The sequence below is a fragment of the Phasianus colchicus genome, chromosome 2, assembly GCF_987193195.1.
Source record: "Phasianus colchicus chromosome 2, bPhaCol1.hap1.1, whole genome shotgun sequence".
In the NCBI taxonomy this organism is placed as follows: Eukaryota; Metazoa; Chordata; class Aves; order Galliformes; family Phasianidae; genus Phasianus; species Phasianus colchicus.
The window spans coordinates 26,331,690-26,348,448 of record NC_143437.1 but is presented as its reverse complement, the minus strand read 5'-3'; the positions used below and the strand labels follow the sequence as shown (position 1 = coordinate 26,348,448).

Below are 16,759 nucleotides of genomic sequence, written 5' to 3'. Positions count from 1 at the left end.
GTTGGGTCAGAAAATAGACTAATACCTGTGTAAACATAAGCACTCTTGCATGAGTATATTTTTACAGGTGCATACAAATACCAGTTTGCATGCATGCATGACTATATATATGTATTACATGTTATTTTTTCTCTGCACCTATGTGTACTCACATCACATGCAAGAATGTCTGTTTTCTGAGTAATCTGGCCTCATTCATAGCTGTATTCATAGACCTAGGCTTTCCTGAACATAAAATTAAATATATTTTTGTATCCCTTTCTAATGTTAGAAGTCACTTTGAAATAATCAATGGTCCTTTATCAATACTGAAAGATGTTAGAACCCAAAAAACATTCTAAACACATCATTACTTATGTTCAGTTAATCCATAGCTATGAAACTGTTGCATTTGCCTTTCCAAATCAGTGAATCTCAGTGCTATTCCCACTACTGAATTTAGAGACAAACTCTCTACGTAGATTTTAAAGTAAAATTTATTTTATTAGCTTTAAACATCTTACCTTTATTTTCCTTTTTTATTATTTTTCAAAGCAAATGCAATTTCTTCTAGCTTGCCAAGTATCCCAAATCACCTTTTCAGCACAATTCAGAGAATTGTTCCCAAGAATCCTTTACAAATTCTGAGGTTGCATCATTAATAATTAGATATGTATGATCTTTCTGTTTGGGCATGTTTCAATTCTCAACTAATAAAGCATTAAATGTTAAGAAGACAAGCAAAAATTTTGATATAATCTTGGTCAAAGATTTCTATACAACAAAAAAAATCCAAACAGCTGTAAAATTTATACAACTGGTATAAAACAGCTGATGGATCATAAACATAGTGTAACTAGATAAACTATATCCTTTCTAAGTATAGAACAGTTATTAGTAAAATTGATAGGACGAGGTCACCAGGGAAGTTATTATAGAGAGAAAGTGAACTAAAACCATGAAAATAATAGGGTTGCCTCTAATACAAACTACATGCTATCTAAATTTACCACTATAAAATAAGAGTTCAGAAAAAAATAAGCATACAGAACCACTAGGCAGCAGGAATCAAATTTGCTAGAACATAGAAAAGTTAACATATACAATTTAGACATAAATAGTATAAAAATCCAGTGCTATTGAAGCAGCCTGAAGAAAAATGAAAAAAAAGGTGTAAAGATGTATTATATCATCCTAATAATTATTAGAGAGCAACCAGCCGTTTTAAAATTTTACCAAAAATTATTCTGAAATAATCTGAAATCACTACTAAAATGGAAATACTCAACCAATATATCAATAAAGAAAACAGAAAAGGAGAAAAGAAAGAAAACAGCAGGTATGAATAAAATAGGAATGGCTTTACAAAACAGCAGCAGTGAAATAATTACCAGAAAGAGACAGAAGCTGCACTGAGAAGGCAGAAGAAAAAGAATAAAAATATTTGATATACCAAATCCCTCCTGACTTTTAAGAGCTACCACCATGAGAATATTTATAAAAATAATATGGACATTATGAGAATATCTGTTGTCAGAGTGAATTTGCATCTTTGATCATCAAAGGAAAACAGCCATTAAACAGAATAGATGTGAAGATTCTGAGACTTATTAGATGTAGGCATTAAGTGAAAACTAATCTGGAGTTGTACAGTCTGATTGATACCTGTAATTACCAAAACACTGATTTATACTGAGCAAAGCCACAAAAATGATTATGAGATGAAAGGCCAAACTCTTATGAAAACAGGAAGAGAGATGCTATACATATGGCTTACTGCTAAACAATGAATAAGGCTGTCTGGAGCTCTCTGAGGAACCTGCCTGGAGAGCAGTTAGAGTATTAAACAAGCTTCAAACAGATACCAGCAGGGTTAACCTGGGGTTTACACTTCCTGCAGCAGCACAGAGACTTGTAAATTGGCTCAGGCACTAGATGTGATCCAGCTGCTCCTCCAGAGAAGGGCTGGGCAGCAGGGTGAGGCAGCTAGGGGCTGGCTCTGGCAGCCCTGTAGCATCGCAAGGCTTGTATTCTCCAAGAAATATACTAAACAAAATATTCCTATATGATAACACTATATCTTGCTCCTTGAAATTACTCCTAGAAAGATATTCACTAGGGTTAACTTTCACTTTGAGTTGTCCAACCTATTGAGTTCTTCCTTCACGGCTACAGAGAGAGATGCACTTCTCCAAGTGCAGGCTCAGAGGAATTACTTTAGGTTCCTGTTTTGGGTGGTCTCTGCATGGTTACCCCCACTTTTACACATGGGACTTAGGGAAGTATATCTTTCTGGACTTAAAGAAGATACATCAAAAGCAACAGATAATAATTCTGCAATGACAGAGAGGGCTTTCCACTCTAACATTAAGCTGGTACTCAGTGTTGAGACCAAATATTCATTATTCCTTTTTATTATTTTTTTAAACCTTCACACACTATCTGAAGAAGGAAAGAGAGAAGTATGATAACTATATTTACAGGCAAATCAACCATTATAATTAGGAATATGCAAAATCAAAAGATGAAAATCAGTCTCAAAGGATTTGTCATAAAATTATTCTCTTATACTGTTCAAGTATGAAATTTACTGCACACATTCTCAGATGGAAAGTTGACATTTTATGAACTGCAAGTGCAAACTACTTTTTGAGTAGTTTCATCCAGCGAAAGACAAAAATAAGCAAAGTGATTTTGCTTGGCCTTTGTAGCATCTGCATGTGGGGCCAGTAATTTCACGTTTCTGTCAGTTTAAAATACACTCAGTTATTAATTACCAAAATGCAAATGCATCAATTTATCTAATCACGATGTACATTTACTTTCCCCAAGAGGCTGTTTCTTCAGGAATCTTTCAGTCAGAAATCCTTTCCTCCACCTTTTCCTGCAAAATCCACTGTCCATCAGCAATGCAGGACTTCCACAGAAAGTTTATATCCAATTGAAATAATCTTTTCTACCAAGACATCTCTAGAATATGGGAAAATAATTAAAACAGGGCATTTACCTCTCTCATGGTTTATGAGATTGAACGTGAACATCTTCCTGTGTGTTGAATCTATCCTTAGCACTTACCTTCACAGAAGAAATGGCAAGGCAATATTTTCTGCTTGCTTTTATGCTACTATTTCAACCCACAAATGTTGCATCAAGTACTTTCATGCCTTAAAAAAGCCAGCAACTAGAATAGTCAAACCATGTTTTCTATGAATCTTATGCAAGCTGCTACTTACAATCCGAGGTTTGAAGGGTGGCTTGATTTTCCTTTGTTCTAGAAGAACCCAGTCAATTTCCTTGAAAAACGGATGCTGCTTAATCGCATCTTCCCCATTTTGTGATGCCACACAGCCAAGTCGTTTATTTGGATTTTTTGTCATGAACTACAGGGCGGGGGAGGGAGAAGAGGAAAAAGTTAAAACATGAATGACAATGGCTGGAAACCATTTACAATTTAATTACGAATGACTGTTCTTAAGGTTTAGTTTTTAGAGATAACCCCCTTTCAGAATGTTACTTTTCCTGGCAGAGCAACAAGGACACTTCTCCAAATTTCAGAGACTACAGTCAAACTGGAAGATTCAGAACTCTAAAAATAAAGTTTCCTGCAGGAAAATCTTTCAGTTCACTTCTGCGACCTCCTAATTCCACCTGGCTGGGAGTGCTGCAGGAGAAGATTCTCTTTCCACCTTTGGCCAAAAATACCAAAGGAAACAAAGAATATATTAAAACCTCCAGTGACAGTTTATGAAAGGTTTATCTTGTTTGCACTACCTTAACTACTAATTTTGGAGACAAAGGCTAAATATTATTCTTGTTTTTTATTTTCTTTGGATCCATAGGCTTCATATAAATCCAATCCTTTCAAGCAAACACATGAAAGGTCTTAGTTCTCTTATTCATTTCTAGAATTTCTTTTTCATATAAATAGCATCTGTAGCTATAAAATTTACAGTTCTGCCTGTACATTTCAAAAAATACATGGAATATATTGAGAAACATCACAGCATGCTGATCCAAATATGAACATTTAGTCCTGTATTCAACTGTTCTACAATTTTTTTTGCAAGTGGACAAGTGCTATCTAAATTACAGTCCATATTTTCTATGGGCAGAAGAAGCAAAGGATTAGTACGCTTTGGTGAGGTCTCTTGGAAAACCACCAAAAGCATTCCTACACTCCTCTGCTTTATTTCACCTCCAAGAGCCTCTGGTAACAGAGAGAGCACGCCAGGAACCATCAGCCATGCATTCTGTAGAAGCAGAACATGGAAATTACAGGGTACGCTTTTTGTACTCTGTAATCCAGGTATCAAAGAAGTAAAATCTGATCCTACCTACTCTCTGCCATGTTCTATCTTTGTTTTAAGCTGCAGGCAGGGAAAACATCATCTCATATTTAACAAGCCCAGAATGTGGAAATATTACTATGTAATACAGTTTATCACTGTAATTCACAAACTTGGAAATGAATGATGAGAGAGAAAAAAACTTAGGAGCAAATACTTAAAACAAGTGTCATGTGCAAATGTGATGCAATAATCTCAGAATTCTGAAGTGGACATTTAATTCCATAAATTTCATACTCTGTGGTAAATATTGGCCTTTTTCAGCTTTTATTGCCATTTCTGAAGCACAAGCTGATTTTTACTTCCTGTTTATCAACAGCACCAACAATGATGCTACTGTCAGTGCCCTGACAGCTGCTAACTGTACTGTATTGGTGAGATGGTTGCCAGTAGGGCTTATTATACTTACAACACTTACAGTCACAGCCACACGTGCTGCCTATACTATGGCAGGAACCTCTTGTTTAAGTGAGAGCACTAAGATCAGAGCTCCTACTGACTTAAATGACAGTGGGTTGCTGAGATATCCATGTAACTTGGGGCCTGAATTGAGGATCAGTAGGTTCCCAAAACTTTGCTTTGAAATAAGCAGCAGTGTTTAAAAGCAGAGTTCTGCCTCTGTAGCCAGAGATCTATGTCATCTGGATACACAGAGAGCATGCACTGTACACACAACCTTTCTCAATCACTTGCAAAGAAGCCCAGAGCTAATTTCAATGAGGAATTGTTTTCCTTACCGGACAGGAAAGAATTTTAAATAGCAATTCCTGTCAATTCACAGAAACAGAGCTAATAAGATTCCTGGGATTTCATGGGATAAGCAACATTCTGCCTTGTAATACTGAGCTGTAAAATTATCCTTGTTAGAATTCTGTTAGAATAAATGGGAAAACTGCTTCTTCATAAAAGAGGAAAAGATTGTTACTTGATGTAAGAGAACACCATGATATTAAACTCTCCTTACAGCTTGCTTGAAGGAGTGAAAAAAATACATGATTTCTAAAGAATAAAACTGTCTCAAAGCACAATGTGAGGAAACGAAGTGTTCCAAAGCTAATCCCTTGCTAGCATTCAGCAGTAAAATACATAGACGCCTCTTTCTTTCCTCTGCTTTTCCTGTTCTTCATTTAATAGAATGCGGACAAGGATCAGATGCAGAGCACAAATTTCAAAAGTGTTTCACACCATAGCTGCATAGGCAGTAGGTTGTTAAATGTAAGGAATGTTCTTTTTATGGTGTTCCATTAAATTCTATCACTTTATGCCAGTCAAATCATCTTGCCTAATTAAGAGAAACTTATTACTACAGTGCAAATCTATTTTATTGATGTCACTCTCTTTTTAAGTTTTAAAATGGAATTAAGGACTAACTTTAGACAGAAAGATGTAAAAAATAGATTGTAGCAAAATATAAACCACCATGCCTACTATCAACGTATAGACTCAGGAAAATAGACTCATGAAAAAGAAATGTATAGTGTTGGGATGCCTTTGCACTCATATTCACAAAATACATTGCTTACACCTACAGTCTAATTCATTGTCTCTATTTCTGAGTGGTTAATGAATGATGTGTAAGATTAACAACTGGACATCTCGCTACATGCGCCACAAACAGTGAGACTATCAAACTATCAAACCTGTTTTTCCCTTTCCTCTGTCAAACAAAAACCTTTTAGATACAGTGCTTCTTGCACTACACACTAGTCAAGGGTTATCAGAAAACTTCCCCCCCTCCAGTGAATATTTCCATGATTCAGAATAACAGACTGGTTAATGTTGACTCACAGAAAGCATCTTTGGATTGGAAGACAAAGGAACAGACCTTACAGAATATGAAACCAAAATACTACAGAAAATCTCTGAAATTCTCTGCAGTAGCCTAGAATAATCCTACATTATTATTCATACTGATACATAAGTATCAGTCTGAATTCCTGAAGTTCAATTCCATACATCCTAGTTGCTGGACTGATAATAATTGAAGGCTTTGGGAATAAAAAGAGACACATGAAAGAATCATGTCAGCTAATAAAATGTCATCAGAGAGGCGTCTGCAGGGAAACATGTATGAAAGTCAGCTTTAATAAATCCTCCATGTTTTCACTACCATGAATGGAGTAAAAGAGATACTCCAGAAAATAACTCAGAGATATTAACTTGGATTTCCGGTCTGAATCATTTTCTAGAGCTCCCTCTCCACCTAGCCCCCTACGCTCTCTCAGGATAAGACTGAAGGTATTTTTATTAAAAGATTACAAAGTGCTACCTGTCCAGTAGTGTGAAAATCAGATTTTTTTTTCATTTTTCTATATAATTTCAAAAGATAATCCTGTATAAATGTAACTCAAAATGTAACTATTTAGGACTTCACATTAACAGCTGCCCTGTTCATTGAAAATTTCCTTTATTCCAGGCATTAACTGGGGCAAAACAACTGCCCAGGAGTAAGACTACTTAATCTATGTGTTATGTGAATTAAAAAGTAGAACATTCAGCTGATAACGTAGGAAGAAAGGCATCAGGATGGCAAATTCACCACTGGGTTAAATCAAAGCACCAACTCTGTTTCTTTACACAGTGCTTTCCCAGCTCTGGGGGACATGCGGCATATGAAGTGTCAAAGTGATAGTACGGTTCTAGTTGGTTGGGTTTTCCCTGAAACATGAATCTGCAGTACACAGATTTATTCAGTGTACAACTGCGTGGAATACAAACATTCTGTTCCTTTCCCACAAGCGGTGTAATTTATCCCAGGCCCCATTATCCTAACAGTGGCACTCTGAACTGTGCTTGAACTCCCAGTGGTGACTGTTCTCAACAACTTGCAGCAAATTCAATTTTAATCAAGGGTAAAAAAAAAAAAAAGAAAGAAAAAAAAAAGAAAACCATGAAGTGCAGGAAAACAAGTAATGGAAGACTCACTGCTTTTAGAATGCTGACAGCTTCTTTACTGAGCCAGACTGGATATAAGACATCATCGTGAAGGATGGATTCAAAGAGATCGTCTTCATTGTCAGCTTCAAAGGGGGGTTGCCCAGCCATCATTTCGTACATGAGAACACCCAGAGCCCACCAATCTACTGAAGGGCCATATTCTAATTCCTGGAGGATCTGGTACAGAAAAAGAGATCAAATAGAATAGTTTAGACAACATGATCAGATGCAACTTTACTGTTCCAACATGCTAGACTCCTTTTTTCCTCCAGGGCATGTGTAGGACTAAAACCCACACTGATATTGCTGAACAGCAGGCATGGTTTCTTACCAATACAATTTGCACAAACAGCTATGTGTCAATGTGTAGTTCTCAGAAGTATTAACTGAGTTTAGTAGTCCCATGGGTAAAAGAGTATGCTTGTCAGCAAAAGAGCTGTATATCCTTCCAAACTGTTTAAAGCAGGTCATGCTATAAGGGAAGAAAGATCACATATACAAAACAGACCGGTGGAAAATGTGAAACATTTCCTTGTCTCTATCTTGAATAAAACAAATGTAACCAACTTGTAATGTTGTACAGAGATCATCCAAGAGATTTATTCGCGTGCGTTAGGTAGGGCTGAAGGAATCTAAAAGCATTTTTGTTCAAGTTCTTTTTACAGACTGAAATGCTGTACAATACGTGGTTCTAGGACTCACTCTAATTGTGTTTGCTTTCAAGAAAAAAAAACTGGCAACAGTTTTTCAGGTGGCACAAGTTCAACCTTCTAGCAAATACCTTTAGTGGGGAGTAGTTGTTTAGCATGATGGATTTTTATTGTCTTAGAGTTACGGAATTATTGTACAAGAAACAAGTTCTTGGCTCCTCTCCACTGAAAAGAAGCTTGACATTTGGCTGCAGTGTTTCAGCATGACAAGAGACTGGGAAAAGAAGAGTAGGTGGCTGTTTAAGGTGAAGATGACCAGCTTAAAATTGTTGGAATGGCAGCAACTCCATCATCTCTTTAAGAATATTAGTATTTCAGTCAAAAGCCTTGTGGTGCACTGCATTAGCTTAATACTGTTCGTGAAAAATGATTGTAAAGTAATGTGTAAAATTCAGTTTTAACCTAAGAACTGAAATTAGTTTAACGTTTGGATGTATCTATCTTGCTTCTGACTGCATTTTTAGTTGATTGTATATTAAATTTTATACAATTAATAATAAAAAACAAAACTCTTCACATGTGTACTTTCTGAGTGTTCTGAGTACTCTCTGTAAATCAGATATTGTTAAAGAAAAGGGAATTGAAACATAGTACCATGGTGCAAGAGAAATAAAATCAAGAGGTATTCTGTAATCAAGATGACAAAATGGAAGCCTAAGCTATTGAATTCAGCAAGATGGGGATTTAATATAAAAGATCCTGGGATCTTTTTATTGCCTTTCTTTTTAGTAATATTTTTAAAAGAATTTGCCAAATGATGCAATTATTATACTAAATCAGAAAAGAATTCATGTAAAACCAAATCCATCCCACTGGCATTTATTTTCTTTTATCTTCATAGTTCTTTTCAAATGCCACAAAACATGTTCATAGATGTCATGATAGTTACAAGATGACTCACACCTTAGCAGTTGTGCTACCAAAGCTTGACAGCCAACTCTAACAACAATGATTTCTAATTTATTATCACCAGCAAATGATAAACTAATATTTTTCCCTGCTGTAAATTTATGGTTGATGACAGACAAGCTAATGCAGCTTTTAAACTAGATAAGCACATTGAATCTTTGGCAAAAAGATGCATGGATTACGAACTAAACTGAGCAGACAAAATCTGTCTAGCAGGGAAACTGTACAACATCAATTCATTTGAGGCACTCAAAAATGCATCTCATAATATTAAAATTTAGGATATGTGAAATAAGTACAATTATCAGCAATTTCTTTCACCCAGTGAATGCCTAGAAAGGAAATAGGGTGTTGCCAAGTGTACTCTGCACGTGTATGAAAGGCTTCTACTTTTTTATGCAAGTATCTCTATTTTCTCCTCACTCATATGATATGAAGTACTACAAAGATAGTGTCTTTCACTCATGAACACTTTAAAGAAAGGAAGAATATACATTCCCAGAAAACGTTATGGAAAATGACACCAAGCCTATGGTCTCTTCTGTATGAACATGCCCTTCTAATTCTCATGAACAATTGATATCGTTTTTTATAACTTTTAAAGACTAGTGCTGATAGTAGTAAATTGCTTGCAGCTTCTTAAGGGCTTCTGTAAAAGCTTCTTGAAGTGTTTTCACAATGATGCTGTGAGAATGTTGAGAAAAATACTATTAAATTAAGGGAATAAAGAACAGAAAATCCATGCTTTGTCTATCTATGAACATGGAATACTGTTTGTGCCTTGTAGAGGAAACAATTTGTGCAGGGTTACCCCAGAAAATCTGTGGCACAGCCTAGCCTGCTTAATCTACTGCTTTCATCTACAGGTAAAAAGTGCCTAAAATTACACACGTTATGGTCCATCTGATGAATTATACTATACTGTATACTATATATACAGTATTCTTAGCACCATGCAAAAATGTACCTCTGGAGCTATATAGTCAGGTGTGCCACAGAAGGTTGTGGTGGTCACTCCATTCAGAATCCCTTCTTTGCACATCCCAAAGTCAGCCAGTTTACAATGGCCTTCTGCATCTAGAAGAATATTGTCCAGTTTCAGGTCCCTGAAATAAAAAGACCAAGAATTATATTGACTTTCAAATTTTGAGCATGCACTCATGAATTTGAACAAACTATAAAACATCCAAACAGGTGGTTTCACAAACATCACTGAGTGTCTGGCCTTTGCGTACACACTTACTGAATAGATCTCAATAATGGCAATAAAGAACCAGGTAATGACAAACATTTTGCAAGACCATGCCTTTAATCTCTCTTCAGCTGCATGGAAGTGCAACTGTATTAAAAACAGAATCAGAAATGTTTGGAAAAGATCTCATTCTCTTGATTGCTCTGAATCTAAGACTATGTGAAACAGGTCAGTGATACCTAATAAAGCCACTTTTTTCATCAGTACAGTGTAAGGAATACCAATTTAGCCTACTTATCAAATGGGTTGAATTAATAGTTACTTTACAACATGGATTACTTTGAATTAGATTCTTAATGTATACCAGTAATTCAAAGTTCAGATTGCAATGAGAGAATTGGAAAAAAGTACTCAAATGTTTGGGATAATTATTTTCTGCAGCTTAAAAACTGCTCAGAAATAATCTCACAGGAATATCTGGCACTCATTGATAAACAACATACCTTAGCAGCTGCTGTGATCACTCTTTATACAAATGTCTTTGTGTTGAAAATACACAATTCTTTGGTTATTAAACTAGGTGAGGTCAATAACAGCTTGAGAAAGGGATATCTACTTTTCCTGCCTTGCCCCCTGCACATATTCTAAATATACCATTGACAATTATCTCAACACAACAAATGCTAGGTACCGTTTAACTTACCTGCCACTTGTCTTAGACTAAATTACAAAAGGATATGGAAAGCCAGTGAATAAAAGAATAATCTTTTGTATGGAAAACAACAACAACAACAAGAAAACAAAACAAACAAACAAACAAAAAAACAACAAAAGACCAACAAACCAGCAGAAATACTTTATCATATATTTTGTCATGATAAAACAAACAAAAATCAAAGACAATGCAACCCAGTGCTGGTCCCTTCCAACTTGGGATATTCTATGACTCACTGATAATGCATGGTCCATTATATTTTTCACTTCTATCTCAGCTCTAAATGCCTCTGTATTGTATTAAAAAATCACAGAAATAAATGAAGAGGTGAGAATCAAAAGCAGAACACGTATCCTTAAGTGACTGTGTGGTCAGCTTCTGATCAGAACTTTTTGCTCTAGAGGTATTAAATAAATTTTCATAAAAGGAATTGAGGAGAAATAAGTATGAGCAGACAAATTCTTAATCAGACATATGAAGAAAATTGTATGCCAGCCTTTGTAAACAAATGGAGAACAGAAAGGTAACTGGTGACAACCAAGACAGCTTCAGTAAGGGCAACTCATGCCTGACAAATCTGACAGCCTTCTATGAGAAGGTCACAGTGCTGACGCATTAGGAAGTGTAACTGATACAGTATGTGACACTGTTTCACACAGTATTCTTGTCTCTAAATTAGAGAGACACAGATTTGACAGATGGACCATTTGGTGGATAAGGAATTGGTTGTACGGTCACACTCAAAGAGCTGTGGTCAATGGCTTAATGTCCAAGTGAAGATCAGTGACAAACTGTGTTCTTTCAGGTGTCTGTATTGGGACTGATACTATTTAATTTCTTTGCTAGTGACATGAACACAGTGGGATTGGGTCCCTCAGCAAGTCTGCAGAGGACACCACATTGTTGGGAAGTTATGTCATCCAGAAGGATCTTGACAGACCTAAGAGGTGGCCCCTGCAAACCTTGTGAAGTTCAACAAGGCCAACTGCAATGTCCTGCATCTGTGTTGGAGCGATCAAAGACAGGATAAAGAATATATTGAGAGCAACCCTGAGGAGAAGGACTTGGGGATGTTGAGTGATAAAAAACTGAACACGTGCTGGCAAGGTGCACTTGCAACCCCAAAAGCTGACCATACCCTAGGCTGCACCAAAAGTGATGTAACCAGCAGGTCAGGGGAAGTGATTCTTCCTCTTTATTCTGCTCTTATGAGGCCCCACCTCACATTACTGTGTTCATCTCTGGGACCTCTAGTACAAGAAGGATGTGAACCAGTTCAAGTGGGTCCAGAGGCAGGCCACAAGGAAGCTTAGAAAGCTGGATCACCTCTCCTGTGAAGAGAGGTTGAGAGAATTGGGGTTATTTAGCCTTGGAGAAGAGAAGGTTCCAGGGAGACCTTATAGCGGCCTGCCAGTACCTAAATGGGGCTTACAAGAAAGCTGGAGATGGACTTTTATTCAAGAGTATAGTGACGTGCCAAGAGGTAATGGTTTTAAATTAAAAGAGGGTAGATTTGGATTAGATATGCTGAAGAAATTCTTCTCTATGAGGATGGTGAGGCACTGGAAACGGCTGCCCAGAGAAGTTGTAGATACCCCATGCCTGAAGGTGTTCAAGAACCAAGATGGATGGGGCTTTGGGCAACCCAATTTAGTGGGAGGTGTCCCTGCCAATGGCAGGGAGGTTGGAACTAGGTTACCTTTAAGATCCCTTCCAATGCAAACTATTCTATGCTTCTATGAAAAGATACAGATTTTGTTTCCAAAATCCTTAATATCAACAAATTCCACCTGAGTGAGCGATTAGAAGCCTTTACTTTGCTCTGAAGACTTTCATTCAGAGAAATGCCGCCTTTCCAGTCCCTAGACTGGAAAGAACCACAATCATCATAGCACACTCAGACATTAAATAATTTAATAGCCTTTCCAAGGCTGCACTATTTGAGATATATCCAAGGCTACAGTGTTCTGGAATTTCCCCAATTTCTCTCTATCACCCTTATTTCAGTAGGTAAAGTTATTTCTTTTTGATTGATGTTATCTTTTTTTTGATGCTTGTTCAATATTTTTGGGTATGCTGGCCCACCTGTATCTAACTTATACGATGTCACAGAACGGCAAAAAAAATGAGGTACTTCTGGTACACAGCTGACTTACTACTTAAGGTCTGTATAAAGATTGCACATATATACAGTGTGCATCAGACACTTCTGGGAAACACTTGATGACAATGTTGTAGAAATTAGTTGTGCTGTATACATACTGCTGAGTGGTTTGTGCAACTGCAAGAAGTTTGAGATGGCCAAAGTCAGATTTCCCTCACTAACTGCAAATCCACTGTCTCTCCTGTACACTAGCTTTATCAAATATGTTTTACGAAGCTGAAGAATACGTGGGTTGTAGAAATGCTCCTTGCAATCAATATGCCTTACACCTGATTTTGCTCCAGGTCAGTTACACTACTCTAGTAGATACTCAGCTGGTCACACCCATGAGGCCCCTAGACTACATTTTATCATTTTTTAAGATCATCCTATTTATGAGTTCCCAAACAATCCAAGATCTAACTGGTTACAACAAAATCACTTATATCTAATCATTTCACCCATCAATCACTTCTTGCTATCCCTTTATTTGCTTCAAGATTTGTGTAAGTAACAGAAACCAGAAATAAAAACTTGACAGTAGAGAAAGAGAATAAACAACCTGAACAAAGAGAAAAATATGAAATTCTGCTTAGCTATGAAGACCAAAAGTGAAATTTTAAGCCTACGTACAGGAGGTTAAAAGGTAACTTGGGAGTCTGCCAAAATGCCAAATTTATAGCTAGTGTATGAGATTATCATGCACCGAAAACCATTTAAAAACAATTTTGTTAATTTGTATCTGACAGATCTTTTCTAAAAAGGTAAATTTTAAAAAAGAAAGCATAATAACTCAAGAAATGTAAGACAGTAGGTAACACGCCACTCAATGCCTCAGAGGAAAAAAAAAGACAATCAAAACACTGAGAGATGAGGAAACAAATGAAATAGTAACAGGAAAGAATTCTCAAGGAAGCATTTTTTTTCAGTGCTGGTGAAAAAAGTTCTAGTTTAAGACCTGTACGTTTCCACAATTCCACCCAGCTCTCCTATCATCTCCAAAATTAAGAGCTATCCATCTCCAGAATGTAAATTCATTGTCTGTACAGAATAATCCATTTGGATCCATTCTGTCTTTTACTTGGTTCCTGGTATTAGTGCCAGCTGTCTGCCTCTAAATCAGAGCTTACCAAATAATACAGTGTCAGATAGCTCCGTGACAAAGATCTATTACATTCTTCTTTTTCTCATTTTGCATACTCTTTGTAGGAACTAAGAAAGTCATCTGTGTCTGACAAAATGTGTCTGACAAAAGCTCCTATAACCTGAGTAACTACTTGCAACTGCAAACAACCTAACCAGTTAAGCTAGGAAAATGCCCAGGTTGTTTGAATGTATTAATGATACATGAAGCTACTTCTCTCCTTTGTTTGTTTGCCAAGATACCTTGTACAGTCAGTTCAGTTGACTTGAGCAGTAAATTGCATAACTTAAGTATTGTTTTTTTTTTTTTTAATCATTTCTTTTTCTCGGAAAATGTTAAAAGAAATTTAAGCCTTGGTTTCTAGTTCTAGGCATTTGCCAGTATCACAATCACCTCAGAAGCAGGAATGACTGGCAGGATCTCAAGAGATAATCAGGATTATAACAACAAGGTTTGTACATGTCAGAACAGAAGAGCAGGCTGACAGCAGGTAACCTGCAAGAAAGCTTCCATAATGCTCATTCATTCCTCTACATGCCAGTGTCATGAGACACCAAGCGTTCTCACTTCCCAGAAATGCTCCAGTGATGAGGACTTCACAGAACTGGGCTCTTCAAGTCTGACTTCAAACAGTAGCCAGTGAGATAACCACCTTGTGTGTGTGGCCATGTGTCACACATGTCATTTAGATAACAGGTAATGTTCTTGTTGAAAGTAAGACAATTAAACAGTCAAGATAGGCTTTGACCAGAAAGTCTGTCAAACATTACTAACAGTAGTCTTTGAATCAGGTAAACATTAGTAACTAAATAAAACCATATTTGAAGAACAGGATCAAGTAGCTACGAAACATGATCACATGTTGGTTTAAGCAATCACTTTACAATGAAACATCTCCACAGCACCTACTTCTACTTGCTGAATAATCAACCATATACATTTCAGCATATAGGTCAGCATGAAGGTGAATAAACAGAAGTTTGGAAATAATAACTACATCAGAAACAGGTATATTTCTATATAGGATTAAAATGAAGTGAAGGACAGCACCTTACTAAACATCTATAGAACATCAAAGCAACACAAGTCAAAAGTATGTAGCTACTGAACAACTGTAAAGAAACAGATCCTTCATATTTTTTTTGTGTGTGTGACTTCCAGCTACAATAAACGCTTTCAGAACTGTATTTGAAATTTTTGCCACTGCCATTGTTCCCCTGCATGGGAAAATTGCATCTTTTCTGAAGGCTTTGAATAGACAGGCTATTCACAGAAGGAACCACTGAAGGTAAAAAGGAAACATCCCCGTAACAACACACAGAGAGCCAGCAGAATAATTTTCCACTAATATAGTTATTGAAATTCATAACTGAAGGCAACATCCTCATTAAATCAATTAAAAATTTCAATTAGTAAGATGAAATTACTTTTTCTATGTTAATTAATATAAGACTTCTACATTCCTAGAGTTTTTAACTTATTCAGCAGTATCCAAATTGCATTTGAGACAAAGATACTCTCTTGCATCTAGAGGGACTCTCCTGTACCCAGCACTAAATTTCTCTTTGCTGTAATTTTAGTTAGTTAATGTTGCATTTTCAACATAAGCTTCAGTCAAAAGCAAATACCATAGAACATTTGTACTATGCTATCTGAAATGTTATTTTCTGAATGACTGATAAGAGCCAACAAAATCTTTGTCTCAGTTCTTCAAACATGTTGGTGATTCCAAAATACACAGATAACTAATGTACTAGATTCTGTTCTAACCAAGATGGAGTTATATAGAAAGCTGGTGAGAAAACCAAAATAAATTTCAATACTTATGTTCTGATGTTAAATTCTTTAGTGATTGAGTCTCACAGCCTAATATCAACTTCCATTTATAAGCTATGGGACAGATGTACTAGAAGTAATGTATTCTTTTGTTGCATTAAGTACTTCAATCACAAAACATCAGTGAGGCTTTTTTTTTTTACCTCCATGACAAATTGAAGATGAATGGCTAAAACCATAGCTTCTAAGAAAACACAAACAAATAACATTTTCTCCATTTCCAGACACTGTGGGACAAGGAAGAAGCCTCTCATTTCTAATGATACTAAGCATAAAAATACAATTGTAATAGTGTCATTGGATGCCTGATTCTACCAGGTGATGCGATCTCCCTTACTCCATAGAGTAAAAAGAAATACAGTGTATGCTGGACTGTTCATGTTTATGAATGGATTCATGACATTAGGGCAGATTTAGACAGAAAACTGAGTGAGATTAACAGTGAAGAAAAAAATGGTTTTGCTGCTTTTATTTTAGGAGATTTCCTAAAACTTCCTAAGTTTTGGCAGTATTTATCTGCAAGCCTTGGATTTTCTGTTTTGTTTTCATGTTGATCCATTAAGTAATTAACACATTTATGAAAAGCATTTTCACAGAAGCACAGAATCATAGGGTTTGGAAGGGACTTCTGGAGATCATCTAGTCCATTCTCCTACTAAAGCAGGTTCCCTACAGTAGGTTGCACAGGAAAGCATCCAGGCGGGTTTTGAATATCTTCTAAGAAGGAGACTCTACATCTTCTATGGGCAGCCTGTTCCAGTGTTCTGTCACCCTCAAAGTAAAGGTATTTTTCCTCATGTTCGTATGCAACTTCTCATGTTCCAGTTCCAGTACACCTTGCCCCTTCT

At 36.4% G+C, this 16,759-nt stretch overlaps 1 protein-coding gene across 1 annotated transcript in view; it reads right to left on the bottom strand.

Moving 5' to 3' along the window:
* The window catches only part of PRKCE (protein kinase C epsilon), a 275,101-nt gene that overhangs the window by 18,163 nt on the left and 240,179 nt on the right, over positions 1 to 16,759 (bottom strand). Inside the window, exons 12-14 of the mRNA XM_031594662.2 lie at positions 9,849 to 9,987; positions 7,251 to 7,439; positions 3,213 to 3,359 (exon numbers count right to left, since the gene is read on the bottom strand). Of these exons, the coding sequence (XP_031450522.1) occupies positions 3,213 to 3,359; positions 7,251 to 7,439; positions 9,849 to 9,987 (475 nt within the window). The remainder of the gene's footprint in view (positions 1 to 3,212; positions 3,360 to 7,250; positions 7,440 to 9,848; positions 9,988 to 16,759) is intronic.